General features: G+C 44.6%; 1 protein-coding gene across 6 annotated transcripts in view; it reads right to left on the bottom strand.

The window, feature by feature from the left end:
* The window catches only part of LOC140410888 (E3 ubiquitin-protein ligase RNF19A), a 143,820-nt gene that overhangs the window by 19,120 nt on the left and 98,676 nt on the right, over positions 1–26,024 (bottom strand). For 5 of the 6 annotated variants that reach the window (XM_072499656.1, XM_072499655.1, XM_072499659.1 and 2 more), the window contains 4 exons: positions 17,101–17,245; positions 10,641–10,803; positions 3,095–3,209; positions 2,636–2,770 (listed from right to left, as the gene is read on the bottom strand). In XM_072499656.1, the coding sequence (XP_072355757.1) occupies positions 2,636–2,770; positions 3,095–3,209; positions 10,641–10,803; positions 17,101–17,245 (558 nt within the window). The remainder of the gene's footprint in view (positions 1–2,635; positions 2,771–3,094; positions 3,210–10,640; positions 10,804–17,100; positions 17,246–26,024) is intronic. The other variant, XM_072499660.1, reaches the window with a different exon arrangement.

Raw genomic sequence — 26,024 nt, 5'->3', positions numbered from 1 at the left:
AGCTGGGTAAGAATTAAGGTGGGATGATAGTATATCTGGCTGTAAGTTTGGGGGACCCTAGCATCGGATTTGGGGGGTACCCCAAAGATATGCTGGGGAGTCCCTCTCGGAACTTCCCAGGTAAGCATTTGCCCAGAAGTTTTAACTTCCCTTCGGCAATTGCGCTATGCCTGGATGGTTCCAACAGATTTTCACCACTAATTACTTCAGAAATGTTAGAAGAATCGAAACCTCTTCTGACTTCTGGGTAATTATTGAGAAGACCTGGACTGACATTCCCCCCCTCCCCCAACCCAATTCCAAGGGATTCCCCACCCCAAACCCCCATCAGATGGGACACTCCACCTGCACAACCCATTCATTCCCCCCCCCCCCCCCCCCAGCATGGGATTCCCCACCCCCCCCGAACCCAACTCTCACCCAGGATGTGATTGACACCCCAACCCGACCCACCCATCGATGTCCGACCCATCCTCCGATATCCAATCTCCCACCCCGCCCCCTCTGCGTACACCTTCCGATTCCAACCCCCACCGCCCCCCAAATCCCATCCACTTACGTTAGGCAAATACTTGCTTCCTGGCCTATCATTTACAATGGGACCTTTATCCTTAGCTGTTTTAAGGCACCGAGTGCTTGAATAATAGGGGGGCATGGCCTTCTTCACCCTGAAGTCTCTTAGACCTCGATGCTGGGACTCAGTGACAGTTGCATGGCCTGAGTCAGAAAGTGAAGCAAGGCAGGCACGGAAGAAATTTGATGGAGGCAAGTGGGCATGGAGCAGCAATCCGACGCCATTTGCCACTCCGAGGAAGTTACTGCCCAAAGCAGCATTCTTAGTTCAGTGAGCAATATACAATATATATGTAAAAGTTGGGGCGGGATTCTCCCAGCCCTGGGCCGGGCCGGAGAATCCCCGTAACCGGGCCACAGAGCGGAGAATCAGCGCCGGCGTGGTTGGCACGGCATCGGTCGCGGGCCGCTCTACATTCCCCCCCCCCCCCCCCCGCGATTCTCCGGCCCGGATGGGCCGAGCGGCCGTAAGAAAAAAAACTAGTCCCGCCAGCGCCATTCTAACCTGCTCTGAGCCGGCGGGACCTCGGCGTTGAAAGGTCGGGTGGCGGCCTGTGGGGGGATAGAGGGGTCCCACCCCGGGGGGCCTCCGATGTGACCTGGCCTGCAATCGGGGCCCACCGATCAGCAGGCCGGCCTCTCGGGCTGGGGGCCTCCTTTCCTATGCTCCGGCACCTGTAGCCCTGCGCCATGTTGCATCGGGCCCGGCGTGTTGAAGGAGGCCACTGCGCATGCGCAGATCCCGCAGCGCACAGTTCTGAATTATTCACGATGTCCGACCCACCCTCCGATATCCAATCTCCCACCCCGCCCCCTCTGCGTACACCTTCCGATTCCAACCCCCACCGCCCCCCAAATCCCATCCACTTACGTTAGGCAAATACTTGCTTCCTGGCCTATCATTTACAATGGGACATTCACGATGTCAGCGTGGACACTCTGCCGCGGGATTAGAGAATCCCGCCCCTGATTTTGGGACAAGCGGGTTTGTCCACAGTACATCGGGAAGTCAACCGTTGGTTTGCTTTTGTTTATTTTACACTCATAAATAAGATTTTAATGGAAGATAGTAATCTCCTGAAAGTTCCTTTGAAAAGGAGATGCATTTAAAAGAATTGTTATCCACTTTGGCTGATAAAATGTTTAAAATGTGCTTTCCTTGTAAGTGAGATTTAGGAAGGCAGAAGATTTGAAATATTTGACAGATTTTGATGCTTTACTTGACAGGTACAGTCATTTCATGGTTTCTTGCAGCTGCATCCAGTTTATTTATTTATTTATTTAACAGTTATTTAGTACTTGTTAGCACTTCAAATGGGAAGAAAAGAGAAACAGAAGCTTGTGGAATAAAGCACTAGCGAAGGCAAAGGAACTGAAAACAAACATCATAGAATCTAGAATTTACAGTGCAGAAGGAGGCCATTCAGCCCATCAAGTCTGCACCGACCCTTGGAAGTGGCACCCTACTCAAGCCCACATCTCCACCCTATCCCCATAACCCAGTAACCCCACATAACCTTTGGACATTAAGGGGCAATTTACATGGCCAATCCACCTAACCTGCACATCTTTGGACTGTGGGAGGAAACCGGAGCACCCAGAAGAAACTCACGCACACACGGGGAGAATGAGCAAACTCCACACAGACAGTGACCCAAGCCGGGAATTGAACCTGGGACCCTGGAACTGTGAAGCAACAGTGCTAACCACTGCGCTACCGTGCTGCCCATATTGTATTGAAAGGACTATCGGATGTGTCTGTGGACAGAGGGGAATGAACACAATGTTGAGGTGGTACGTAGGTTGATACGTGAAAAAAGGTCTGACAAGGAAAACATTTCTTTTATGTCAAATCTGAAATGTGGAATGGGAGTATTCTTCTGGAAGGCTTTTAGACTGCACTACTTTCCTGTGCAGCTTGCAATATTCTGTCAGTAGCAATCTAGACGTCACATTGAAGTTACTTATGACGATGGGTGTGGCCAATGGGAGGTGAAATGTTTGCAACATATTTGGAATAAGGCTAACTGCACAACTTTTCTTAAATGTTAGCCACACCTACCAGAGGCAGCATCTTCATCTATTTCAATCTTCACTCCTTTCCCATTTCCAGTCGTAACTCCACACCAATCGCTGCGACACAGCGACACTGGGACAACACCATAAACATATGCAAGCATTATAGGCACACCAATACCTTAAATACAAACAAAAATGAAATGTGTTGCTGGAGAGAGCAACTTCAACAAGTAACTGTGCCAACAGTGATATACAAGGACAGATGCATTATTTAAATAAAGTAGGGAAAACCTTTACACTGCAATTACTTGTGATGGAATTTGAAGCATGGTAACCAGAGCAAATTTTATGTGCTCATATCACTAAGTATACAAGATAAGGACCCACCCCACATAAAATTTTTCCCCATTTAAAAGAAAGGAAAAAAACAATCTCCCATCATCTGCCATTTTATCTAGTGAAAGAACCAATTCAATATTCTTGTCCTGAAGTTTAACCTTACCGACTGTCACTGCAGCTAACACAGGGGACACAATAATGGATAGAACCACTCCTCCAGCTACAGCAAGTCTCCGTTTATGTTTTGATACCTTATTACTTTCACAACGGCTGTAAATCTAAAAAGGTACAAGAATGAACTTCAGTTATATTAGTTTTATCATCTTAAAAATCCACATTGTTTCAAATTGGAGCAAAGTAGCACATATTAATAATTACATAGTCCCTTCTTAGATCAAATTGATAATACCCATTTAAGAGGGCCTTAACAGGGATATTGGATTATTTTTGGTGAAATATAGATTACTATAATCAAGGGCATTGAGCACATCAGAAACTAGCTGGAAGGGCTGCACAGGAAGTACAAGAAACAATCTTCATGGAGAAAATCAGAAAAACGTCTTGCGTTTACATAGTGTCTTTCATGACCACCTTTACAGCAAAGGTCAAAATGTTTTTTTGAGGGCTCTTCTTAACACTCTCTCAAAGGCTCCTTTTTCACCCTGGCTAACTCCTCTCTTGGGTGATGCAGTCATGTTGCAGCATTAGCTTCTGTATTTGTGTTGAATATTTATTTTAGGGCTTCCTTCTTTAGATAAATGAAGTAGCACCAATACCAAAGACTATTAAATCTCCCATACTCTGTGTCCAAAATCAAAATTCTGACCACTTGGCACAAGGTAACTTATTGGGAATGACCCTCACATCTGCAGGCCTTTTAAAAATTAACTGCAAGCAATTAGCACTCTCCAGCATTCTTTGGTTTCGCTGGGCTAATTTCAAGATTCTTTTCCCTCAACAGTTCTGTTTAAAGTAAGCGCTGACAAACAAAGGACCAACACTGCAGCAAGGGGTATACACACAATTTAATTCAAGATAGCCATCGGATAACAAATAATCTAATTCACAATTCAGTGATTTCCCCCACCCCACCCCCAGCTAATACACCTCATATGTTGCCTTAACACAACATGGATTGAAATCCCTTCGCACAGAAGCACCCTTGTTACATGGAAGACACACAACACTTCAGAAAGGTGGTTAACTCGGTTACTATAACCCTCTAATACCATACTATTTACAATAGACATTGAAAATCTGTAAACAAACAAAGAAACAGACAACTGGCTGTGTGAAGTAGCTTTAATAAATTTCCCCAGCCTAACAGAGAAGATAAAGCTATAATCCTGTTAATACACTTAGGTTAAAAAAAAACAGGAGCAGACTCAGGACACAATGTGGAACATACAAACACTTAAAAGACCTAAAATGATACGAAACACGAACACAGGGAAAAACATGTTTATAAATCAAAAGATTACATGCAAATAACACAATGCAGTCTAATCAATCCATGTAAACAGTTCCAGATTTTATATACAGGGGAAACAGGAAATACTTCAATGACTAGACTTACAGGACATCGTACTACAATTAGAACAGGGACTGAGGACACAACTAACACCAGGCATTTCATGCAACATAGGCTTCCCTCCTTGGAAATTGTGGGGTTTGAACCTGATATGAGCCGGACACCAAAGAAAAGATGTAGTGGCTGGCAAAATTAGTAACACAGTTACCAAAAGGTTTGAATCAAGTTAAGGCAGGGCAGTTTTCAACCAGACTTAAAATTTAAAATACCCTGCCAGACAGGATTTTTAATCCTGATGGATATACATATGCGAGCCGATTAACTTTGGACACTTAACAATTAAGTCAGTTGCTAACTTTTAGTGTCTAGTTTCCGTGATGGCTGGTAGAAAAGGGAGTAAAGGGCTGGAGAACACGGGGAGTCAAATGCCAATGCAAAGTGCTCTCAGATAACACTGTCATTACCAAATCTGTCAACTGACGATCGCCAAAGCGGCATCAAACACATTCCCAGCCTAACTTACAAGATGGCCTATCAGGGGAAAATTATCTGGGATTCAGTCACTACATGGAACACACCAAACACAGGACAATCACTGCCCTAGATGTGGTGTATGCCTGTACCAGCAAGGAGCAACACTGTATGGATTTAATGGATAAAAATAAATCAAGCCTAAAACACCTAATTTTTAAAAAAAAATATTTTTTTAAAATTTAGATTACCAAATTCATTTTCTTTTCCAATTAAGGGGCAATTTAGTGTGGCCAATGCACCTACCCTGCACATCTTTCGGTTGTGGGGGCAAAACCCACGCAAACGCGGGGAGAATGTGCAAACTCCACACGGACAGTGACCCAGAGCCGGGATCGAACCTGGGACCTCGGCGCCGTGAGGCAGCAGGGCTAACCACTGCGCCACTGTGCTACCCTCTAAAACACCTAATTAACCTAGCTTATCTAACCCCAACTGGAAACCCCAAATCTTAATTTATCTAGGTAAAGTCACCGTAGTCCTAGATAACCATAGGCTGCTTTCCCCTTTGAGAGGGAGTGAGGTGATTGGTGATGATTTGACTGGAGGATCACCTCACCTCAGGCAAGGGGCAAGGTTGAGACGGTGGGGCCTTCATTATGTAAGCCTAACAGCAGAAGCTATTTCTTACAGCCCTTCAAAAAAGGCATTTGGTGAGGTGCCACATCAAAGGTTACTTCACAAAAATAAGAGCTCAGGGTGTAAGGGCTATGATATTACCATTAACTAACTTTGTGCTAACAGGAAGCAGAGAGTAGTGATAAATGGCTCTATTTTGCATTGGCAAACTGTAACTAGTGGAGTGTCACAGGGATCAGTGCAAGAGCCGCAACTATTATCATCAGCATCAATGACTTGGATGAAGGGACAGAATGTATGGTAGCTAAATTTGCTAATGACAAAGAGATATGGAAAAATAAGTTGTCAAGAGGAAATAAAGAGCCTACAAAGGGAGTTATCAGATAGGTCAAGAGAGCGGGCAAAGACCTTGGCAGGTGGAGTATAATGTGTGTGAATTTATCCACTTTGGCAAGATGATTAGAAATAATACACTATTTAAATTGAGATATATTGCAGAACTCCATGATACAGCGGGATTCCTTGTGCACAAATCATAAGTTAGTAAGTACACAGGTAGAGTAGTGATTAGGAAGTCAAGTGAAATGTTGGTGTTTATTGCAAGGGTGTGATGAATGATATCTGCATACATATGTACCTTTAATGCGTAGGCCCCTTTATGACCGGGTTTGGAACTCTGGGGGACTCCGCCTCCGGCTCCGCCCCCAGGAAGCTGTATATAAGGTTACGTTCAGTAGGCAGCGTGCAGTGAGCACACTTCTCGGCAGCTGTCTGGTTTTCTGGTTATTAAAGCCTTTGTATTATCAAACTCCTCTCCTGAGATGTAATTGAGGGTATCTCAAAGGGCAATGGAATATCAGAGTAGTGTGGCTACAACTGACCAGCTGCTACAAGCGTGAGACTGCTTCTGGAGCACAATCTACAGTTTTGACATATTTTCAGAAGGAGACAATTGCATTAGAACTGGTTCAGAGAAGCTTCACTTGACTGATTCTCAGGATGAAAGGGTTAACTTCTGAGGAACGGTTGACCAGATTGGCTCTATACTCATGCGACTTTAGAAGATTGAGAAATAATCTTATTGAAACTTAGAAGATGCTGTGGGTGCTTGACAGGGTGGATACTGAGAGGATATTTTCCTTGGGGGAGTTTAGAACACAGTTTAAAAATTAGGGGTCTCCCATTGAAGACTGAGAGGAGAATTTTTCTCTCTGAGGGAGGGATATTCAACTGTAAGATTCTCTTCCCCATACAGCAATGGAGGCAGAGTCATTGAATTTATTCAAGGTTGAATTAATGGTTAATCGGCAACAGTGTCAAGGGTTATTGTGGGGCAGACAGGAAAGTGGAGCTGAATGCACAATTAGATCAGTTATGATATAATTGAATGGTGCAGCAGGCTCAAGGGGACGAATGCATAATTGGAGTAGCTGGAGCAGTGAGCATGGGAGAGACAGAATCTGTGATTGGAGGAACTGGAGCAGTGAGGATGGGAGAGACAGAATCTGTGATTGGAGGAACTGGAGCAGTGAGCGTGGGAGAGACAGAATCTGTGGTTGGAGGGGCTGGTGCAGTGAGCGTGGGAGAGACAGAATCTGTGATTGGAGGAGCTGGAGCAGTGCGGTAGAAACAGAATCTGTGATTGGAGGAACTGGAGCAGTGAGCATGGGAGACAGAATCTGTGATTGGAGGAGCTGGAGCAGTGAGCATGGTAGAAACAGAAATTGTGATTGGAGGAGCTGGTGCAGTGGGCGTGAGAGAGACAGAATCTGTGATTGGAGGAGCTGGAGCAGTGAGCATGGTATAGACAGAATGTGTGATTGGAGGAGCTGGAGCAGTGAGCATGGGAGACTGAATCTGTGATTGGAGGAGCTGGAGCAGTGAGGATGGGAGAGACAGAATCTGTGATTGGAGGAACTAGAGCAGTGAGGATGGGAGAGACAGAATCTGTGATTGGGGGAACTGGAGCAGTGAACGTGGGAGAGACAGAATCTGTGATTGGAGGAACTGGAGCAGTGAGCATGGGAGACAGAATCTGTGATTGGAGGAGCTGGAGCAGTGAGCATGGTAGAGACAGAATCTGTGATTGGAGAAACTGGAGCAGTGAGCATGGGAGACATAATCTGTAATTGGAGAAGGAGCAGTGAGCATGGCAGAGACAGAATCTGTGATTGGAGGAACTGGAGCACTGAGCATGGTAGAGACAGAATCTGTGATTGGAGGAACTGGAGCAGTGAGGATGGGAGAGACAGAATCTGTGATTGGAGGAGGAGCAGTGAGCATGGTAGAGACAGAATCTGTGATTGGAGGAGCTGGAGCAGTGAGGATGGGAGCAACAGAATCTGTGATTGGATGAGGAGCAGTGAGCATGGTAGAGACAGAATCTGTGATTGGAGGAACTGGAGCAGTGAGGATGGGAGCAACAGAATCTGTGATTGGAGGAGGAGCAGTGAGCATGGTAGAGACAGAATCTGTGATTGGAGGAGCTGGAGCAGTGAGCGTGGGAGAGACAGAATCTGTGATTGGAGGAGCTGGAGCTGTGCGGATGTAAGTAACCGAACCTGTGATTGGAGGAGCTGGAACAGTGTATGCTTTTTGGGGATCTGCAAGGGCGAATTAGCCAATTCCCACTGCCTATTTTGCACCCTGTTTTCCAGCCAAGTACTTTTGAAGTGTGCTCACGGATATAATTTAGGAAACATGATAGCTAATTTGAACACAGCAACCTCAGGCAAATAGCATTGTGCTGATGACCAGACAATCTGTTTTTGTGACATTGGTTGAGGGATAACTGCTGGCCAGGACAGCTGGGGTGGTATCCCTGCTGGTTTTCAAATTAGTGTCACTGGATATTTTACACCCACCTGAGACAGTAGTCAGGGCTTCCCAATGACATTTGATTTGAAGGACAACACTCCCACTGGAGCATTAGCCTCGATTTCTGTGCTCACATCCTGCCATGGGGCTTGAACCCACAGCCGCCTGACTCAAGGTCACAGTGCTCTCAACTAAGCCATAGTTGCCACAGGAAAGCAACATCAGAAAACTACTAAAAGAGTAACAGTAGGTGAAGCACAAATTTAGATCTGAGAGGAAATGAGTGTATGAACATACACTCTCTATGGATGCTGCATCACACTCTCTACGGATGCTGCATTACCCGAGAGTTGACAGCACTTTCTTTTTAAATTTCACTCTGAAATGCAATTTGGTTGCAGAAAGTGTCAAATTCTGAATGGGCAGGAGGAAAGAAAAGTGAGAAAAAAAACAAATAGCCCCAATGATTCTCAGTGAGGAGAAGTGGTAGCTCCCACAAAGCTGGAATTTTCTCATTTCTAGTTGGAATGGGGATAGATGGGACAGGGTAGGGAAGAGTATTTTGCCATCAGTCTGCAGGTTTCTCTTGGTTCCTTCTCTTTTGCCGGCAAAACTAAAATATATATTGTAAAGAACGCAGAATTTTTTCCAACATTACTGTGGGATACTGTAAGCAGTTGTGTGTGTGTGTGTGTGTGTGTGTGTGTCTCTAATTTAATTAAACCAAAGACAATCAGACTGCAAGGTTTAAATCATCAAATGGGTTAGGTGTAAAAGCAGGCATTTGAAGTGGAGATGAGCAAAGCTAAAATGCAAGACAGGTAAACAACCTGAATGGAAATTTGCATGAGGAGATAAAGAAGGTTTGTTTGTGTTCACTTGTTGAATTTCAAAGATAAATAAAGGGGAATATTTACAACTTGTAAGGATCATAAACAAACAAAGCAAAGTTAAGTGTATTTCTCCTGAAAATAGTGGCCATAAAGATAACATGAACAATTTTTATATTCTGGGCAAGGTAACTTCCAAAGAAAGTGAAGAACAATGGGTTTGAAGATGAAAGAGAAAAGTTTATTTAAGGGAATATTGAAAGTTGTACGGGAATGGCCATGTGATATCCTGAAAGGTGAGCTGTGCAGGGATGAACCTGTGAAGTAAGCAGCCTCTCGCCACCCAAGAGAGTTTGGATGTTCCAGAAAGCAAGGTTTTGCTACAAGCCTTGGATTTCCAATATCGAGTGAGAGGGAGAGAGAAGCCCTGGAAAAACCTTCTGTATAGAAACAGTGGGTACCTGTGTTAATATTGGAACTTTGAGAGAGTGTGACCTAGACTACAGTCACTCATTAAATTCTAACCATCTCTAAAAGTGGCACTGGAAATTCTACTACCCACCTTCAGTACACATACCTTCTCGTAATAAAGTACAAACTGTAAATGGTTGTGATAGCTTTCCCAAGTTTCCCTTTGTAGGGAAGAAAGTCAATGGGCAGAATTTAATATGTCCACGCCATATTCCCACACCCTGAGTTAAGTTTGGTAGTCGGAGGTGGGGGGTGCCATTTATTCGGCAGGGGAAGATGAGCGGTGGGGACCCTATCGCCTTCCCTACTCCTGTTTGACTTGATTAAGTCTGGGTGAGATGGATGGAGGGTGGACTTCCCTTCCAGAGGCCCTTAACTAGTCAATTGTGGAGGGAGTTCCCTTATTCATGGGGCATTCTGTATCCCAATACAGGGAGCTGGCATTGGGTTGGGACACCCCCGCAGACGTTCCCTCCATCCCCTGCCTCATCCTGCCCAGACTAGCCTGCCTGGGGATCCGCGGCTGATCCCTCCTGCAGGCCTGTACTCTTGATGGTGCTTTCAGTACAGGATAGTTGCTGGTCTTTGACTGGCAGGTCTCAAGTTTGTGATTTCATCACTATGAGGGTCTTACTCAAGTGGGAGGCTAGATGCTATCCCGATAAGTGCACAATTACCTGATTATTCAATCAGGCCTCCGAGAGAGAAGCAGCGTGGGGTTCCTACCTGTTCTCAAACAGTGACCTAGACTCCAGTCACTCATTAAATTCTAACCATTAGTACTTCCACCCAACTGCAGGCGATTCAAGCCTATATAAAAATGCAATCCTACTATCCCACAGTGTCACCAAAACAGAAGGAAGGCATTCCCAGAATAATCTTATAGATAGTTGGCCTAGTCGAAAGGATCCTAGTGATGTCCATGTTTTTTTGATTGTATGTTCTCTTACCTTTCGACCTACATAAATAGGGAGTCCAACCATCATAACTGGAACAGCAATGCCAGCAATCAACGTAATTCCAATTGGAGCACCAACCAACATGCCCACTTGCCAGAGAATCTTCTTCTTCCGGCTCCAGGGTTTCTTGCCCCAGAAGGTGCAGCCAGAGGGACTGTAAACGTAAGAAAACAAATAAAATTAATGTGGGATCACGTCCCCCTGGAAACAAAATCTTGAGACTTCCATGAGATATGAATGCAGGAAGCATGTGTATTAGCTAACCCGTTTTAAAAAGAAAATGAAGTGGTACACAAACTACATTGGTATTGACGTTTATCACTTGAGATTGCACCTTGGGGCAACCTGCAGACACTAATTTTTACTGATATGATTGAGCATGGGGTCTATTTTAGAGTTCCGAATATTTTTCTCTGCAAACTACTAGCTGGACGGAGAAAGGCAAATAATATACAGACTATGTTAAGGATGGTACAGTGGTTAGCACTGCTGCTTCTCAGTGCCCAGGGACTCTGGTTTGATTCCAGCCTTGGGTGACTGCCTGTATGCACATTCTCTCTCTGTATTCGTACGTTTCCTCCAGTGCCCCGGTTTCCTCCACAGTCCAAAGATGTGCTAAATTGCCCCATAGTGTGCAAAGTTCTGCAGGTTGGCGGGATTACAGAGATAGAATGGGGGTGGGCACAGCTAGGGGGCTGGATTCAACGATTCTGCGGCTATGTCCGGAGGATGCGTCTGGTCTTATGTCCAAAAGGTTGGCGTCGCCCCTGCACCGATGCTGTCTGGTGGGGGGCGAGCAGCTGCGCCATGTAAAGTCCCCAGCTTTACCTGCCGATACGGATGCAGAATGGCCGGATCCTTGGCTGCGCATGCGCTTGAGGTTCTAGAACCTCGAACCAGTGGACACAGTTTATTTTTATCTACCCTGTCACTTCCTGTTAATATCTTTAAGACTTTACCACCCAACAAAAGGTCAGGTGTGGCGATGTTCGCTGTTGACTGCACAATGTTCAGCATCATTCGCACCTCCTCAGACACTGAAGAGTTCACGTGGAAATGCAGCAAGACCTGGACAACATCCAGGCTTGGGCTGGCAAGAGGCAAATAATGTGTGTGCCACACAAGTGCCAGGCAATGATAATCTCCAGTAAGAGAAAATCAAACCTTCGCCCCATGGTATTCAAAGGCTTTACCATCACTGAATTCCCCTGGGGGTTATCATTGACCAGAAATTGAACTGGATTAGCCATTTTAATACTGTGGCTACCAGAGCAAGCCAAAGACAAGTAATCTGGCTACGAATAACTCTAGACTCCCCAAAGCCTATGAACCACCTACAAGGCAGAAGCATGATGGAATACTCTCCACTTGCCTGGACGAGTGCAACTCCAACAACACTCAAGAAGCTCAACACCATCCAGGACAAAGCAGCTCTGCTGATTGGCACCCCTTCCACAAGCATTCATTTTCTCCACCACCAATGCAGAATAACAGTAGCGTGTACCATCTACAAAATGCACTGCAGGGGCTCACCAAGGCTCCTGAGGCAGCACCTTCCAAACCCTCGACCACTATCATTTAGTAGCACAAGGGCGGCAGACACCTGGGAATACCACCAAATGGAAGTCACTCACCACCCTGACTCGGAAATATATCGCCGTTCCTTCACTGTCACTGGAACTCCCTTCCTAATAGCACAGTGGGTGTACCTACACCACATGGACTGCAGCAGTTCAAGAAACCAGTTCATTACATCTTTCTCAAGGGCAATTAGGAATGGGCAACAAATGCTGGCCTAGCCAGCGAAGCCCACATCAGGTCAAAATGAAGTTTTTAAAAAGCCCATGCTTGTAAAGCTCAGAACACAGTGTCCAACATTAAATTTGATTCTGCGGTTGGACAACATTTGTTAAGAATTACGCTGACAGTCAATTTAAGGTGTTCAGTTGGGCTCGTAGTGTGGCGTGTACTAGGAGCTCCATATATTAATACACAAGGCCCTGTTTTTTACAGACAAAAATAACATTTATACACATTGTGCCTGTTTCTGCTAAACAAAATAAGTGATAATTATTTGCTGGTTCTTTCCTCAGGGCAATGCCTTGGCCAATCAAAGTCAAGCTGCCTGGTTTGAATTTTTAAACAATGTTTGACAGTTAACTGTCAGTCACCATGAACTGGTGCATTCTCCAATCGTAGCCTATACCCAAACAGAGTCCATTTGTCAACCAATCAGTAGTCTCTTCTCATACAACACAAAATTGTTGCTTCCTCAGTATTCTTGCAATTGCCCTGATGAGTACAAGACAAAAAGCTTTGACAGAATGTCTTTTTTCACTAATACTTATGTTCTGTTCTAGCAAATGGCAATTAGCCCAACATTGTTACAATTGGGTTGCAGAGGTACAAGCTGCTGTTATCAAGATTTTATATTGCGGACTAGCAGAATCGCTGAACAATGGAATACAAGGTGGGTGTGATGCATTCACACTCTGGTCAGAAAAACAGTATCTAGGTACCAACATGTTTGTTTAATTGTGCTGTTTATAGAGCTGTCAGCAGGGTGCTTTTGGTGCCTGCTAATTACCTAGTGAGGGTTAAAACTCACACACCTGTGAGAGAGAAGTGGAACAGAGAGAGAGAGAGAGAGGCAGAAGAGAGAGAGTGGGAGACCGTGCATGGGGGGGGCAAGAGAAGAAACGAGAGCTAGGGAAAGATACAAATGAGACAAAAAGAGATCAAGGTAACAGAATTACATTAGTTACAGTGAAAATATCATTGAACGTTTAACTTGTGAAGACTATGTTACAAATACAATCTACTGATAGGAAGTCTCAGCTAAACTCAGATTAGAATATTATGATAATACACCCGTGATCACCCAGTTTGCTTCACCAATTTGCATAAGTCCCAGCAGTAGAACATGTCAAATTGGTCCCCAAATTTCAAGCCAATGCTATTGTAAAATCTTATTCACACCCTCTCCAAACATACCAACTTTATTTCATGTATAAAGCACCCCATCCAAAGTATGGGAGCTGGAGAAGTATGAATCACTTACAAAGTCCCTCATGGCAGACTGGTGCAAAAGGTGAAGTCACATGGAATCAGAGGTGAGCTGGCAAGATGGATTCAGAACAGTCTCGGTCATAGAAGACAAGAGGGCAGCAGTAGAAGTGCGCTTTCCAGAATGGAGAGCTGTGACTGGTGATATTCTGCAGAGATCAGTGCTGAGACTGTTGCTGTTTTTAGTATAAATAAATGATTTGAAGGAAAATGTAACTGGTCTGATTAGCAAGTTTACGGTGGACACAAAGGTTGTTGGAGTTGCGGATGAGGATTGTCACAGGATACAGCAGGATATAGATCGGTTGGAGACTTGGGCGGAGAAATGGTAGATGTAGTTTAATCCTGACAAATGTGAGGGAATGCATTTTGGAATTCTTGAGAATTATACAGGAAATGGCAGAACTCTGAGGAGTATTGACAGGCAGAGAGATCTGGGCGTACAAGTCTACAGATCATTGAAAGTAGCAATGAAGGTGGACGGTAGCACAGTGGTTAGCACTGTTGCTTCACAGCACCAGGACCCCAGTTTGATTCCCTGCTTGGGTCACTGTCTGTGCAGAATCAGCACGTTCTCCTCCATATCTCCCACAAGTCCTGAAATATGTGCTGTCACGTGATTTGGATATTCTGAATTCTCCCTCCGTATACCCAAACAGGCACCGGAGTGTGGCGACTTGGGGATTTTCACAGTAACTTTATTGCAGTGTTAATGTAAGCCTTGCAACATTAATAAAGATTAAGAAGGCATACGGCATGCTTGCCTTCATCGGTCAGGGCACTGAGTATAAAAATTGGCAAGTCATGCTGTAGCTGTACAGAACCTTAGTTAGGCCACACTTGGAATGTTGCCTACAATTCCAGTCACCACACTACCAGAAGGTTGTGGAGGCTTTGGAGAGGTTCCAGAAGAGGTTCAGCAGGATGTTGCCTGGTCTTGAGGGTATTAGTTACCCGCAAGAGGAGAAGTTGGATAAACTAGGCTTATTTTCACTTGATGACGGAGGTTGAGGGGCGGCCTGATAGAAATTTATAAAATTATGAGTGGCATGGACAGAGTGGATAGTCAGACTTTTTTTTCTCAGGGTGGAAAAGTCAATTACTAGTGGACATAGGTTTAAGGTGCAAGGGGGAAAGTTTAGAGATCATGAGGGTGATGAGTGTCTGGAACTCGCTGCTGGGGGAGGTGGTGGAAGCAGGTACGATAGCGACGTTTAAGAAGCATCTTGCCAAATATATGAATAGAATGGGAAGCGTGACACAAACACTCGGGAAGTGCAGAAGGCTTCAGTTTAGTCAGGCATCAGGATTGGCGCAGGCTTGGAGGGCCGAAGGGCCTGTTCTTTCAGCTGACCTCACTTGAGTATCTATCCTTAGCTAGAAATATAGATGTACTGTATAAATAGATTGTGTCACAGGAGGTGGTACATGGAAGATAAACAATATTATTCTGACATAGCTTAGCTGTGGCTGCAGTGCTCCAGTTACATCATTCTTCCCTCCCAGAAATTACAAGCAAATAGAATGGGTACCAGATTACGCAGAGGATATTTGAAGGATTTTTTGACTTGAAAGGGAGTATTTTGTTATAGAATGAGGAAAATAAATAAAATAATTGACCAGCAGCAGAGTTCTGATTGGTACAATGCTGGCACTGTCAGAGAGCAACCTCTTCATTGTGTTTGATTTGTTCAGGTACAGTCTGCATAATTTCCAGCTATCGTTAAGGAACTACAATTTACCATCACTTTTATCCAGTGCTCTTTAGAAACTATTATTGACCAATATATTTTTATCCATGTTCCATGGACAGGCTGAGCAGCGGTCATTTTCCAAAATTGTTTGGACTCTGGAATGGTTCCTGCAGTTTGGATGGTAGCTAATATAACCCTGCTATTCAAAATAGGAGATAGAGAGAAAACAGGAAACTATAGACCAGTGAGCCTAACATTGGTAGGAGGGAAGTTGCTAGAGTCCATTATTAAGGATTTCATAACAGCATTTGCAAAGCAGTGGTATAATCAGACAAAGTCAGCATAGATTTATGAAAAGGAAATCATGCTCGCCAAATCAATTGGAATTCTTTAAAAATGTAACAAGTTGAGTTGACCAGGAAGAACCGGTGGATGTGGTTTATTTAGACTTTCAGAAGGCTTTCCACAAGATTTCGGATAGCAGATTTATACGTAAAATTGAAGCGCATGGGACTGCTGGTAGTGTCTGGAGATGGATAGAAAACTGGTTAGCAGACAAGATGTACAGGTTAGTTGGATTGAATATGCTAAATTGTTCCTCGGTAGGGTTACAGGGATAGGAATGGGGAAATTGGGTCTGGGTTAGGGTGCTCTTTCAGAGGGTCGGTGCAGGCCGAATGAGGCCGAATGGACTCCTTCTGCACTGCAGGGATTCTATATTTAAAAAAATTGAGAGAGGTGGATACTCAGCGAGAGCTTGGTGTTCTCGTGCATCAGTTACTGAAAGTAAACATGTAGGTACAGCAGAAGTAAAGAAGAAAAATGGTATGTGACCTTCATAGGGAGAGGATGAGTATTGGAATAGAGATGTTTTACTACAATTGTACAGGGCATTAGTGAGGCCACACCTGGAGTATTGTGTGCAGATTTGGTCTCCTTATCTGAGGAAGGATGTTCTTGCTATGGAGTGAGTGCAGCAAAGGTTTACCAGGCTGATTCCTGGGATGGCGGGACTGTCATATAAGGAGAGACTAAATCAATTCGGATTATATTCATTGGAGTTTAGAAGAGTGTGGGTAGATCTCATAGAAACTTATAAAACTATAACAGGATTAGACAGGGTAGATTCAGAAAGAATGTTCCCGATGGTTGGGGAGTCCAGAATTAGGGTCATGGTTTGAGGACAAAAGGGTAAAGGAGGCGAGGAGAAATTTCTTCACCCAGAGAGTGGTGAATCTGTAGAACCACTACGACAAAAAGTAGTTGAGGTCAAAACATTGTGTAATTTCAAGAAAGAATTAGATATAGCTCTTAAGGCTAAAGGGATCAAGGGATATGGGGGGGTAAGGCGGGATCAGGGTATCGAGCTCAATGATCAGCCATGATCATAGTGAATGGCGGAGCAGGCTTGAAAGGCCGAATGCCCTTCTCCTGCGTCTATTTTCTATGTATATTCCTGTAGTCAGAATAAGTTTAAATGTAGGGTCAAGGGGGGAGACAATGAAGTGGGCGAGAAATGGGTTCCTCCTTGCAACCAAGAGGGGGTAAAAAGAGAAAATCAAATGCAAGGAAACACGATAACAGACAACATTTAGAGTAAATGAAGGAAGCAGATCCCAATTTCAGATCATAGAGATGAAAACATGTTTAGTAGCCATCATAAATATTGTTGTAAATCTAAGTTGCCATACCTGAGGTAGTGCAGATCTGTAATCTCCTTCATGCACAGCCAGCAGAACTGACAACCACATACAGCACATGTCATCCTATTGCAGCTTCCATCATTCATCTTCAGGATAAAAGCACCACAACGTGGACAAGGCTTGATCTCTTCCACTACAAAATTGAGGGATTGGAGGAATGAAAACAGTCTTACTTTGTAAATTACAAATCTGAAATCAAAACTTATGAAAAAACTATACTTGGTTACCCTCTCCCTCCCATCCTGCTCCCCCTCCCTCCCCCTCCCCGCGAAACTGGAGCATCTTCATTCTCTTTCAGAATAGAGTTAACTTCCTTAAACTTTGGGGAAACTTATTATAGGACAGTTCATTAAGGACAAAATTAAACAATAGAATGGCCTTCACATTTTCCTAATATGCAAAATATTATGGGTTGAAAACCGGTACACAGTTGAGCTCAACTAATAAATTCACTGTGTGATGTAACAGATAATGAATCCAAGAATCTAAAGCACAGAATAGGCACTTGGGTCCATCGTGTCTGTGCCAGTAAAAAAAACAACCACCTAACTATTCTCATCCCTGCACATCTGTGTAGACTTGGAAATCCTTAGTCTTAGCTTAGCCCAATGGATCTTACAAGGCAGTAACACCCCATGCGTAGAGGGAATTCAGTCAAAGATTCACCTCCTGATTGACATCAACACGCATGGATGTGTTCATATGTGGGCATCAAATGAGAAGAGCACCATTGATATTTGCAACACTCAAGTTGACTGACTTACTGACACTCACTTCTGAGCTCATTCCCAAAGAATGGACACATAGGTAAGGTTATGGAACACCTGTCTCTGGGACCATACCTATCAAGCTGAACGGGAAGAAATTCTTTAACAAACGCAAGCTTTTTTGGGTCATTGTTCTATATGATTTTAAAATAGCTAATGTCAAAATAGAGGCTGCTGTCTCAGATTCAAAATGCAAGGAAGGAATCTCAAAAAAATGGCAAATACTTTTTGATCAAGAATAATTATGATGAATATGCTTTGATAGTCAGGATAAAAAATTTTAAAAGGTGTCACTATGTACAGCTTGCCAATAGAGGTGCAATTTCTATGGTGCTCAGCGATTGCAAATAGACTACTGAAGGGTGGGTAAAAAGTGAAAGTGATAATTATTGTAAAGTGTGATTTAGGATTAGTATCATTGCCAGAGTGAGATGTCAATGTTCATTTGCCACTGAATGAAATCAAAGCAGATCGGTGTTATCATCAAAAATTCTGTTTGAACTTTAAAAGGAAAAGTTACTCTTATGATCCAGGGATCCTCTTGATTACTTCAGTCTTCTCAAGTCTCTATACATACATGGGATAACAGGAATTAAGAAAAAACGAGTTATAGATATTTACCAGTATAGACTGTGTTTTAATAATACGTTGAGAGGACCTGCAAGAATTACTTGTGACGTGATCCTCGTTTAAAACTGGCACCCTTGTTTACATAAAATGAAATTTGCTTGTACTTAGTGGGGTAAAGAGGTATAATTTTCCATCTTCCAAGATGACAGGAAAACATATTGAGAATCTCACATATTTTTCAGTAAATTCATTGGCATGATGTAGAATTTAATCATTAGACATGGCCTGAGCTAGAGGAAACTTTTTTTTTTTTATTTGTCCATGGGATGTGGGTATCGCTGGCTGGGTCAGCATTTATTGACCATCCCTGAGGGCATTTAAGAGTCAACCACATTGCTTGGCAGAGACTAAATATGCAGGTTTCCGTTCATTAGGAATTTGTTCTGCTCAAGGAAACTAGTCTTGTCCAACCTATAAATAGGATTCGGCAGCCCATTGGGAGGTTGGAATATCAGGAGAACCATTTGATGAATGTCAACTTGTCCCTTTCCTAAGCTACTCAATTTATGTGAACAAATTATGAGTGACTGCAAAACATTCGCAAGGGGCAGGGGGAGCAGCCAGAAGTTGTTGTGCATGTTGGCACAAATTACATGAATAGAAATAGGGATGAGGTCCTGAGGAGTGATTATAGAGAGCTAGTAAAAAGGTTAGGAAGCAAGACCGTGGAGCAGCAAGGTAGCATAGTGGTTAGCACTGTGGCTTCACAGCGCCAGGGTCCCAGGTTCCAGGCTGGGTCACTGTCTGTGCGGAGTCTGCACGTTCTCCCCTTTTCTGCGTGGGTTTTCTCCGGGTGCTCCGGTTTCTCCCCACAAAGTAACTAAAGAAGTGTTGTTAGGTAATTTGGACATTCTGAATTCTCCCTCGGTGTACCCGAACAGGCACCGGGAATGTGGCGAACAGGGGCTTTTCACAGTAACTTCATTGCAGTGTTAAGTAAGCCTACTTGCGACAATAAAGATTATTATAAAAAAAGACCGAGGGTGGTAATCTCTAGATTACTTCCAGTGTCACGTGCTACTGAGGGCAAGAACAGGAGAATATGGCAGATGAATGCGTGGTGGAAGAATTGGTGCAGGAGGCAGGGATTCAGAATCTTAGATCATTGGGATATTTTCTAGGGCAGAGGTGATCTCTTTAAGAGTGATGGGTTGCATCTGAACTGGAGGGGATCAATATCCTGGGGGGAAGATTTGCTAGTGCTACAAGGGAGGCTTTAAACTCGTTGGCAGGGGGGTGGGATCCTCAGCAGTAGGGAAGCAAATGAGGGGCTGAAAGGAGATGCAGCACTCAGCAATGGCAAGCTGAATAGACATGATAGGCAGGAGCATGGCAGGGAGCGGGGAAAACGTGTTGGATTAAATTGCATCTATTTCAATGCAAGAGGGCTGATGAACTCAGGGCATGGATAGGTATGTGGGACTGGGATATTATAGCCATAACTGAAACATGGCTAAGGGAGGGACAAGACTGGCAGGTGGACTTGGAAAATCAGGGGCGTCATTCTCCGACCCCCCGTCGGGTCTCCGGTACCGGAGATTGGGCGGGGGAGGGAATCGGGCCGCGCCGGTTGGCGGGCCCCCCCGCTCAATTCTCTGGCCCGGATGGGTCGAAGTCCCGCCCAGAAATTGCCTGTCCTGCCGGCGTAAATTAAACCTGGTATTTACCGGCGGGACCAGGCGGCGTGGGCGGGCTCCGGGGTCCTGGGGGGGGGGCGCGGGGCGATCTGACCCCGGGGGGTGCCCCCACGGTGGCCTGGCCCGCGATCGGGGCCCACCGATCCGTGGGCGGGCCTGTGCTGTGGGGGCACTCTTTCTCTTCCGCCTCCGCCACGGCCTCCACCATGGCGGAGGCGGAAGTGACTCTCCCCACTGCGCATGAGCGGGAAACTGTAAGCGGCCGCTGATGCTCCCGCGCATGTGCCGGGAAACTGTCAGCGGCCGTTGACGCTCCCGCGCATGCGCCGCATTTCCGCGCCAGCTGGCGGGGCAACAAACGCCATTTCCGCCAGCTGGCGGGGCGGAAATCTCTCCGGCGTCGGCCTAGCCCCTCAATGTTGGGGCTCGGCCCCCAAAGATGCGGAGCATTCCGCACCTTTGGGCCGGCGCGATGCCCGTCTGATTGGCGCCGTTTTTGGCGCCAGTCGGCGGACATCACGCCGTTGGGGGAGAATTTTGCCACAGGTTGTTAGTGGATCCCAAGAAAAGGAATTTGTGGAATGTCTAACAGATGGGTTTTTTGAGCAGCTTGTGGTAGAGCCCATGAGGGAACAGGCAATTCTAGATTTGGTGATGTGTAATGAGGCAGACTTAATTAGGGATCTTAAGATGAAGGAACCCTTAGGGAGCAGTGACCACAATATGATAGAATTTACCCTGCAGATTGAGAGGGAAAAGCTGCAATCAGATGTAACGGTATTACAATTAAATAAGGGTAACTACAAAGACATGAGGGAGGAGCTGGCCAGAGTTGATTGGAAAAGGAACCTAGCAGGGAAGACAGTCGAACAGCAATGGCAGGAGTTTTTAGGGGTTATTCGGGAGGCACAGCAGAAATTCATCCCAAAGAGAAGGAAACATGCTAAGGGTAGGACAAGGCATCCATGGTTGACGAGGGAAGTCAATGACAGCATAAAAGAAAAAGAAAAAGCATACAAAGTGGCGAGAATTAGTGAGAAGCCAGAGGATTGGGAAGCCTTTAAAAATGAGCAAAGGACAACTAAAAAAGCAACAAGGGGAGAGAGGATGAAATTGGAGTGCAAGTTAGCTAGTAATATAAAAAAAGATAGGAAGAGTTTTTTTCAATATATAAAAGGTAAGCGACGTAGTATTGAGGAAGCAAGGGGGCTGCAGAAGGAATTGGACAGGCTAGGAGAGTGGGCAACGAAGTGGCAGATGAAATAAAGTAGCAGAAGGAGATTACAATGGGATGAGAGAAGAACTGGCTAAGGTAGACTGGGAGCAAAGACTTTATGGTGAAGCAGTTAAGGAACAGTGGAGAACCTTCCAAGCGACCTTTCACAGTGCTCAGCAAAAGAAGGATGGTAGAAAGGGAAAATCGACCATGGATATTCAAGAAAATAAGGGAGAGTATCAAATTGAAGGAAAAAGCAGACAAACTGACAAAGATTAGTGGGAGACTAGAGGATTGGGAAATCTTTAGGGGGCAACAGAAAGCTATTAAAAAATCTATAAAGAAGAGTAAGATAGATTATGAGAGTAAACTTGCTCAGAATATAAAAACAGATAGTAAAACTTTCTACAAATATATAAAACATAAAAGACTGGCTAAGATAAATATTGGTCCTTTAGAGGATAAGAAGGGAGATGAGGAAATGGCTGAGGAACTGAACAGATTTTTTGGGTCGGTCTTCACAGTGGAAGACACAAATAACACACCAGTAACTGATGGAAATGAGGCTATGACAGGTGAGGACCTTGAGACGATTGTTATCACTAAGGAGGTAGTGATGGGCAAGCTAATGGGGCGAAAGGTAGACAAGTCTCCTGACCCTGATGGAATGCATCCCAGAGTGCTAAAAGAGATGGCTTGGGAAATTGCAAATGCACTTGTGATAATTTACCAAAATTCACTAGACCCTGGGGTGGTCCCAGCAGATTGGAAATTAGCAAACGTGACACACTGTTTAAAAAAGGAGGTAGGCAGAGAGGGCGGGTAATTATAGGTCAGTTGGCTTAACTTTTGCAGTAGGGAAGATGCTGGAATCTATCATCAAGTAAGAAATAGCGAGGCACCTGGATGGAAATTGTCCCATTGGTCAGATGCAGCATGGGTTCATAAAGGGCAAGTCGTGCCTAACTAATTTAGTGGAATTTTTTGAGGACATTACCAGTGCGGTAGACAACGGGAAGTCAATGGATGTGGTATATCTGGATTTCCAGAAAGCTTTTGAGAAGGTGCCACACAAAAGGTTGCTGCGTAAAATAAAGATGCATGGCGTTAAGGGTAAAGTAATAGCATGGATAGAGGATTGATTAATTAATAGAAAGCAAAGAGTGGGGATTAATGGGTGTTTCTCTGGTTGGCAATTAGTAGCTAGTGGTGTCCCTCAGGGATCAGTGTTGAGCCCACCATTTACATAGATGATTTGGAGTTGGGGACCAAGTGCAATGTGTCCAGGTTTGCAGACGGCACCAAGATGAACATAGAACATAACAGTGCAGGAGGCCAGTCGGCCCATCCAGGCTGCACAAACGCACTTAAGCCCTCACTTCCACCCTATACCCGTAACCCAATAACCCTTCCTAACCTTTTTTGGTCACTAAGGGCAATTTATCATGGCCAATCCACCTAACCTGCACGTCTTTGGACTGTAGGAGGGAACCGGAGCACCCAGGAAACCCACGAGTGGTAAAGCAAAAAGTGCAGAGGATACTGGAAGTCTGCAGAGAGATTTGGATAGTTTAACTCAATGGGCTAGGGTCTGGCAGATGGAATACAATGTTGACAAATGTGAGGTTATCCATTTTGGTAGGAATAACAGCAAAAGGGATTATTATTTAAATGATAAAATATTAAAACATGCTGCTGTACAGGGGGATCTGGGTGTCTGGTGCATGAGTCGCAAAAAGTTGGTTTACAGGTGCAACAGTTGATTAAGAAGGTGAATGGAGTTTTGTCCTTCATTGCTAGAGGGATGGAATTTAAGACTAGGGAGGTTATGCTGCAATTGTATAAGGTGTTAGTGAGGCCACAGCTGGAGTAGTGTGTTCAGTTTTGGTCTCCTTACCTGAGAAAGGACGTACTGGCGCTGGAGGGTGTGCAGAGGAGAGTCACCAGGTTAATCCCAGAGTTGAGGGGGTTGGATTACGAGGAGAGGTTGAGTAGACTGGGACTGTACTCGTTGGAATTTAGAAGGATGAGGGGGGATCTTATAGAAACATATAAGATTATGAAGGGAATAGACAGGATAGATGCGGGCAGGTTGTTTCCACTGGTGGGTGAAAGCAGAACTAGGGGCCATAGCCTCAAAATAAGGGGAAGTAGATTGAGGCACGAGTTTAGGAGGAACTTCTTCACCCAAAGGGTTGCAAATCTATGGAATTCCCTGCCCAGTGAAGCAGTTGAGGCTCCTTCATTAAATGTTTTCAAGATAAAGATATATAGTTTGTTTAAAGACTGAAGGAATAAAGGGTTATGGTGTTTGGGCTGGAAAGTGGAGTGGAGTCTACAAAAGATCAGCCATGATCTACTGAATGGCTGAGCAGGTGAAGGGCCAGATGGCCTACTCCTGCTCCTAGTTCTTATTATGTTCTTATGAAATACAATGTGGAAAAGTGTGAGGTTATGCACTTTGAAAGGAGGAATTTAGGCATAGACTATTTTCTAAATGGGGAAATGCTTAGGAAATCAGAAGCACAAAGGGACTTGGGAATCCTTGTTCATGATTTTCTTACGGTTAACGTGCAGGTTCAGTGGAAGGCAAATGCAACATTAGCATTCATGTCAAGAGGGCTAGAATACAAGACCAGGGATGTACTCCTGAGGCTGTATAAGGCTCTGGGTCAGACTCTATTTGGAGTATTGTGAGCAGTTTTGGGCTCCCTATCTGAGGAAAGATGTGCTGGCCTTGGAAAGGGTCCAGAGGAGGTTCACAAGAATGATTCCTGGAATGAAGAGCTTGTCGTATGGGGAACGGTTGAGGACTCTGGGTCTGTACTCGTTGGAGTTTAGAAGGATGAGGGGGGGGGGGGTCTTGTTGAAATTTACAGGATACTGCGAGGCCTGGATAGAGAGGACGTGGAGGATGTTTCAACTTGTAGGAGAAACTAGAACCAGAGGACACAATCTCAGACTAAAGGGACAATCCTTTAAAACAGAGATGAGGATGAATTTCTTCAGCCAGAGGGCGGTGAATCTATGGAACTCCTTGCCGCAGAGGGTGGAGAGGCCAAATCACTGAGTGTCTTTAAGACAGAGATAGATAGGTTCTTGAATAATAAGGGGATCAGGGGTTATGGGGAGAAGGCAGGAGAATGGGATGAGACCATGATTGAATGGCAGAGCAGACTCGATGGGCCGAGTGGCCTAATTCTGCTTCTATGTATTATGGTCTTTTGGTAGCTTAATGTTGCAGGGTACAGGTGCTTTCGGCGGGACAAAGGTGGAGGAAAGAGAGGAGGGGGGAGTTGAATTTGTGATTTAGGGGAGCATCATGGCAGTAGTCAGAGATGAAATAACCAAGGGATCTTCCAACAAAGCTTTGTGGGTGGAACTAAGAAATAAGAAGGGGATGGTGATCTTATTAGGTTTGTACTCTTGGCCCCCAAATAGTCAACGGGAATTAGAAGAACAAATATGCTGGAGACTGGCGAGACTTGCAGCAGTAACAGGGTTGGCATGAAAGGGGACTTTAATTTTCTTAACATGGACCGGGACTGCCATAGCGTTAAGGGCTTAGATGGGGTAGAATTTGTTGTGTTCAGGAAAGTTCTCAGGCAGTATGTGGAGGGTCCCACTTGGGAAAGGGCAAAACATGACCTACTCTTGGGAAATAGGACAGTGCAAGTGGCTGAGGTGACGGTGGGGGACCACTTTGGGACCAGTGACCATAGTTCTATTAATTTAAAAATAGTTTTGGAAAGGGACAAAACTGGTCCACAGGTATAAGTTCTAAATTGGGGCAAGGCGAATTTTGATGGAATTAGATAGGAGCTTGCAAGGGTTGATTGGAGTAGTTTGTGGGAGGGCCAATGGGCCTCTGGCATGTGGGAGGCCTTTAAAAGTGAAATAGCTAGAGCTCAGGGTCTATATGTTCTTGTTAGGGTGAAGGCCAAGGCTGGCAGGAGTAGAGAACCCTGAATGACAAAACATATTGAGGTTTTGGCCAGGAAAAAGAAGACGACGTGGCTCAGGTACGAGCAGCTGTATTCAAGGGATTCCCTTAGGGGAAACAGGAATATACTCGAGAAGGAAATTGGGAGGGGAAAAGAAAAAGAACTAGAGAGAGAATACGACCACTCAAGGACCAAGGTGGACACACGTGTGGAATCGCAGTAGATACCGTGGAGAAAGCCATGAAGACTTGGGAATCTGGGAAGGTTAGTGGTGATATACAGTGGTGATATAAAGTTCGCATTACAGTAGAAGGGGTGATGGACATATTAAAATGTATTAAGGTGGATAAATCTCCTGGCCCTGACCAGGTCTATCCAAGAACACTGTATGAGGCTAGAGGTTTCATTTCATTCTCTGTTCACACTTCAACCCTATCAGGAATTCTTTACCCTTCCCATCCACAGATTTTCTTTTATCGGAACAAAAATATTCAGTTGTTCCATTCCAAAAACCACATTTATCAGAAACAAAAAAGGCCTTATTGCTTGTTGGGTTGAACTAAATTCAACCAAACCAGATCAGGAGATTTCTTATGCACCTAGTACCAACAATATTTTGTTGGGGGAGGAAAAAAAAGAATGGTGCAAGAAACCCATTTTGCATGCGTAGGAATTCTCTATTTACATTTTTCCTGAAATCAAATACCTTGATAACATT

The sequence above is a fragment of the Scyliorhinus torazame genome, chromosome 4 (assembly GCF_047496885.1).
Source record: "Scyliorhinus torazame isolate Kashiwa2021f chromosome 4, sScyTor2.1, whole genome shotgun sequence".
NCBI lineage: Eukaryota > Metazoa > Chordata > Chondrichthyes > Carcharhiniformes > Scyliorhinidae > Scyliorhinus > Scyliorhinus torazame.
The sequence above is the reverse complement of the archived record's forward strand: the minus strand, read 5'-3'. Positions and strand labels throughout refer to the sequence as shown.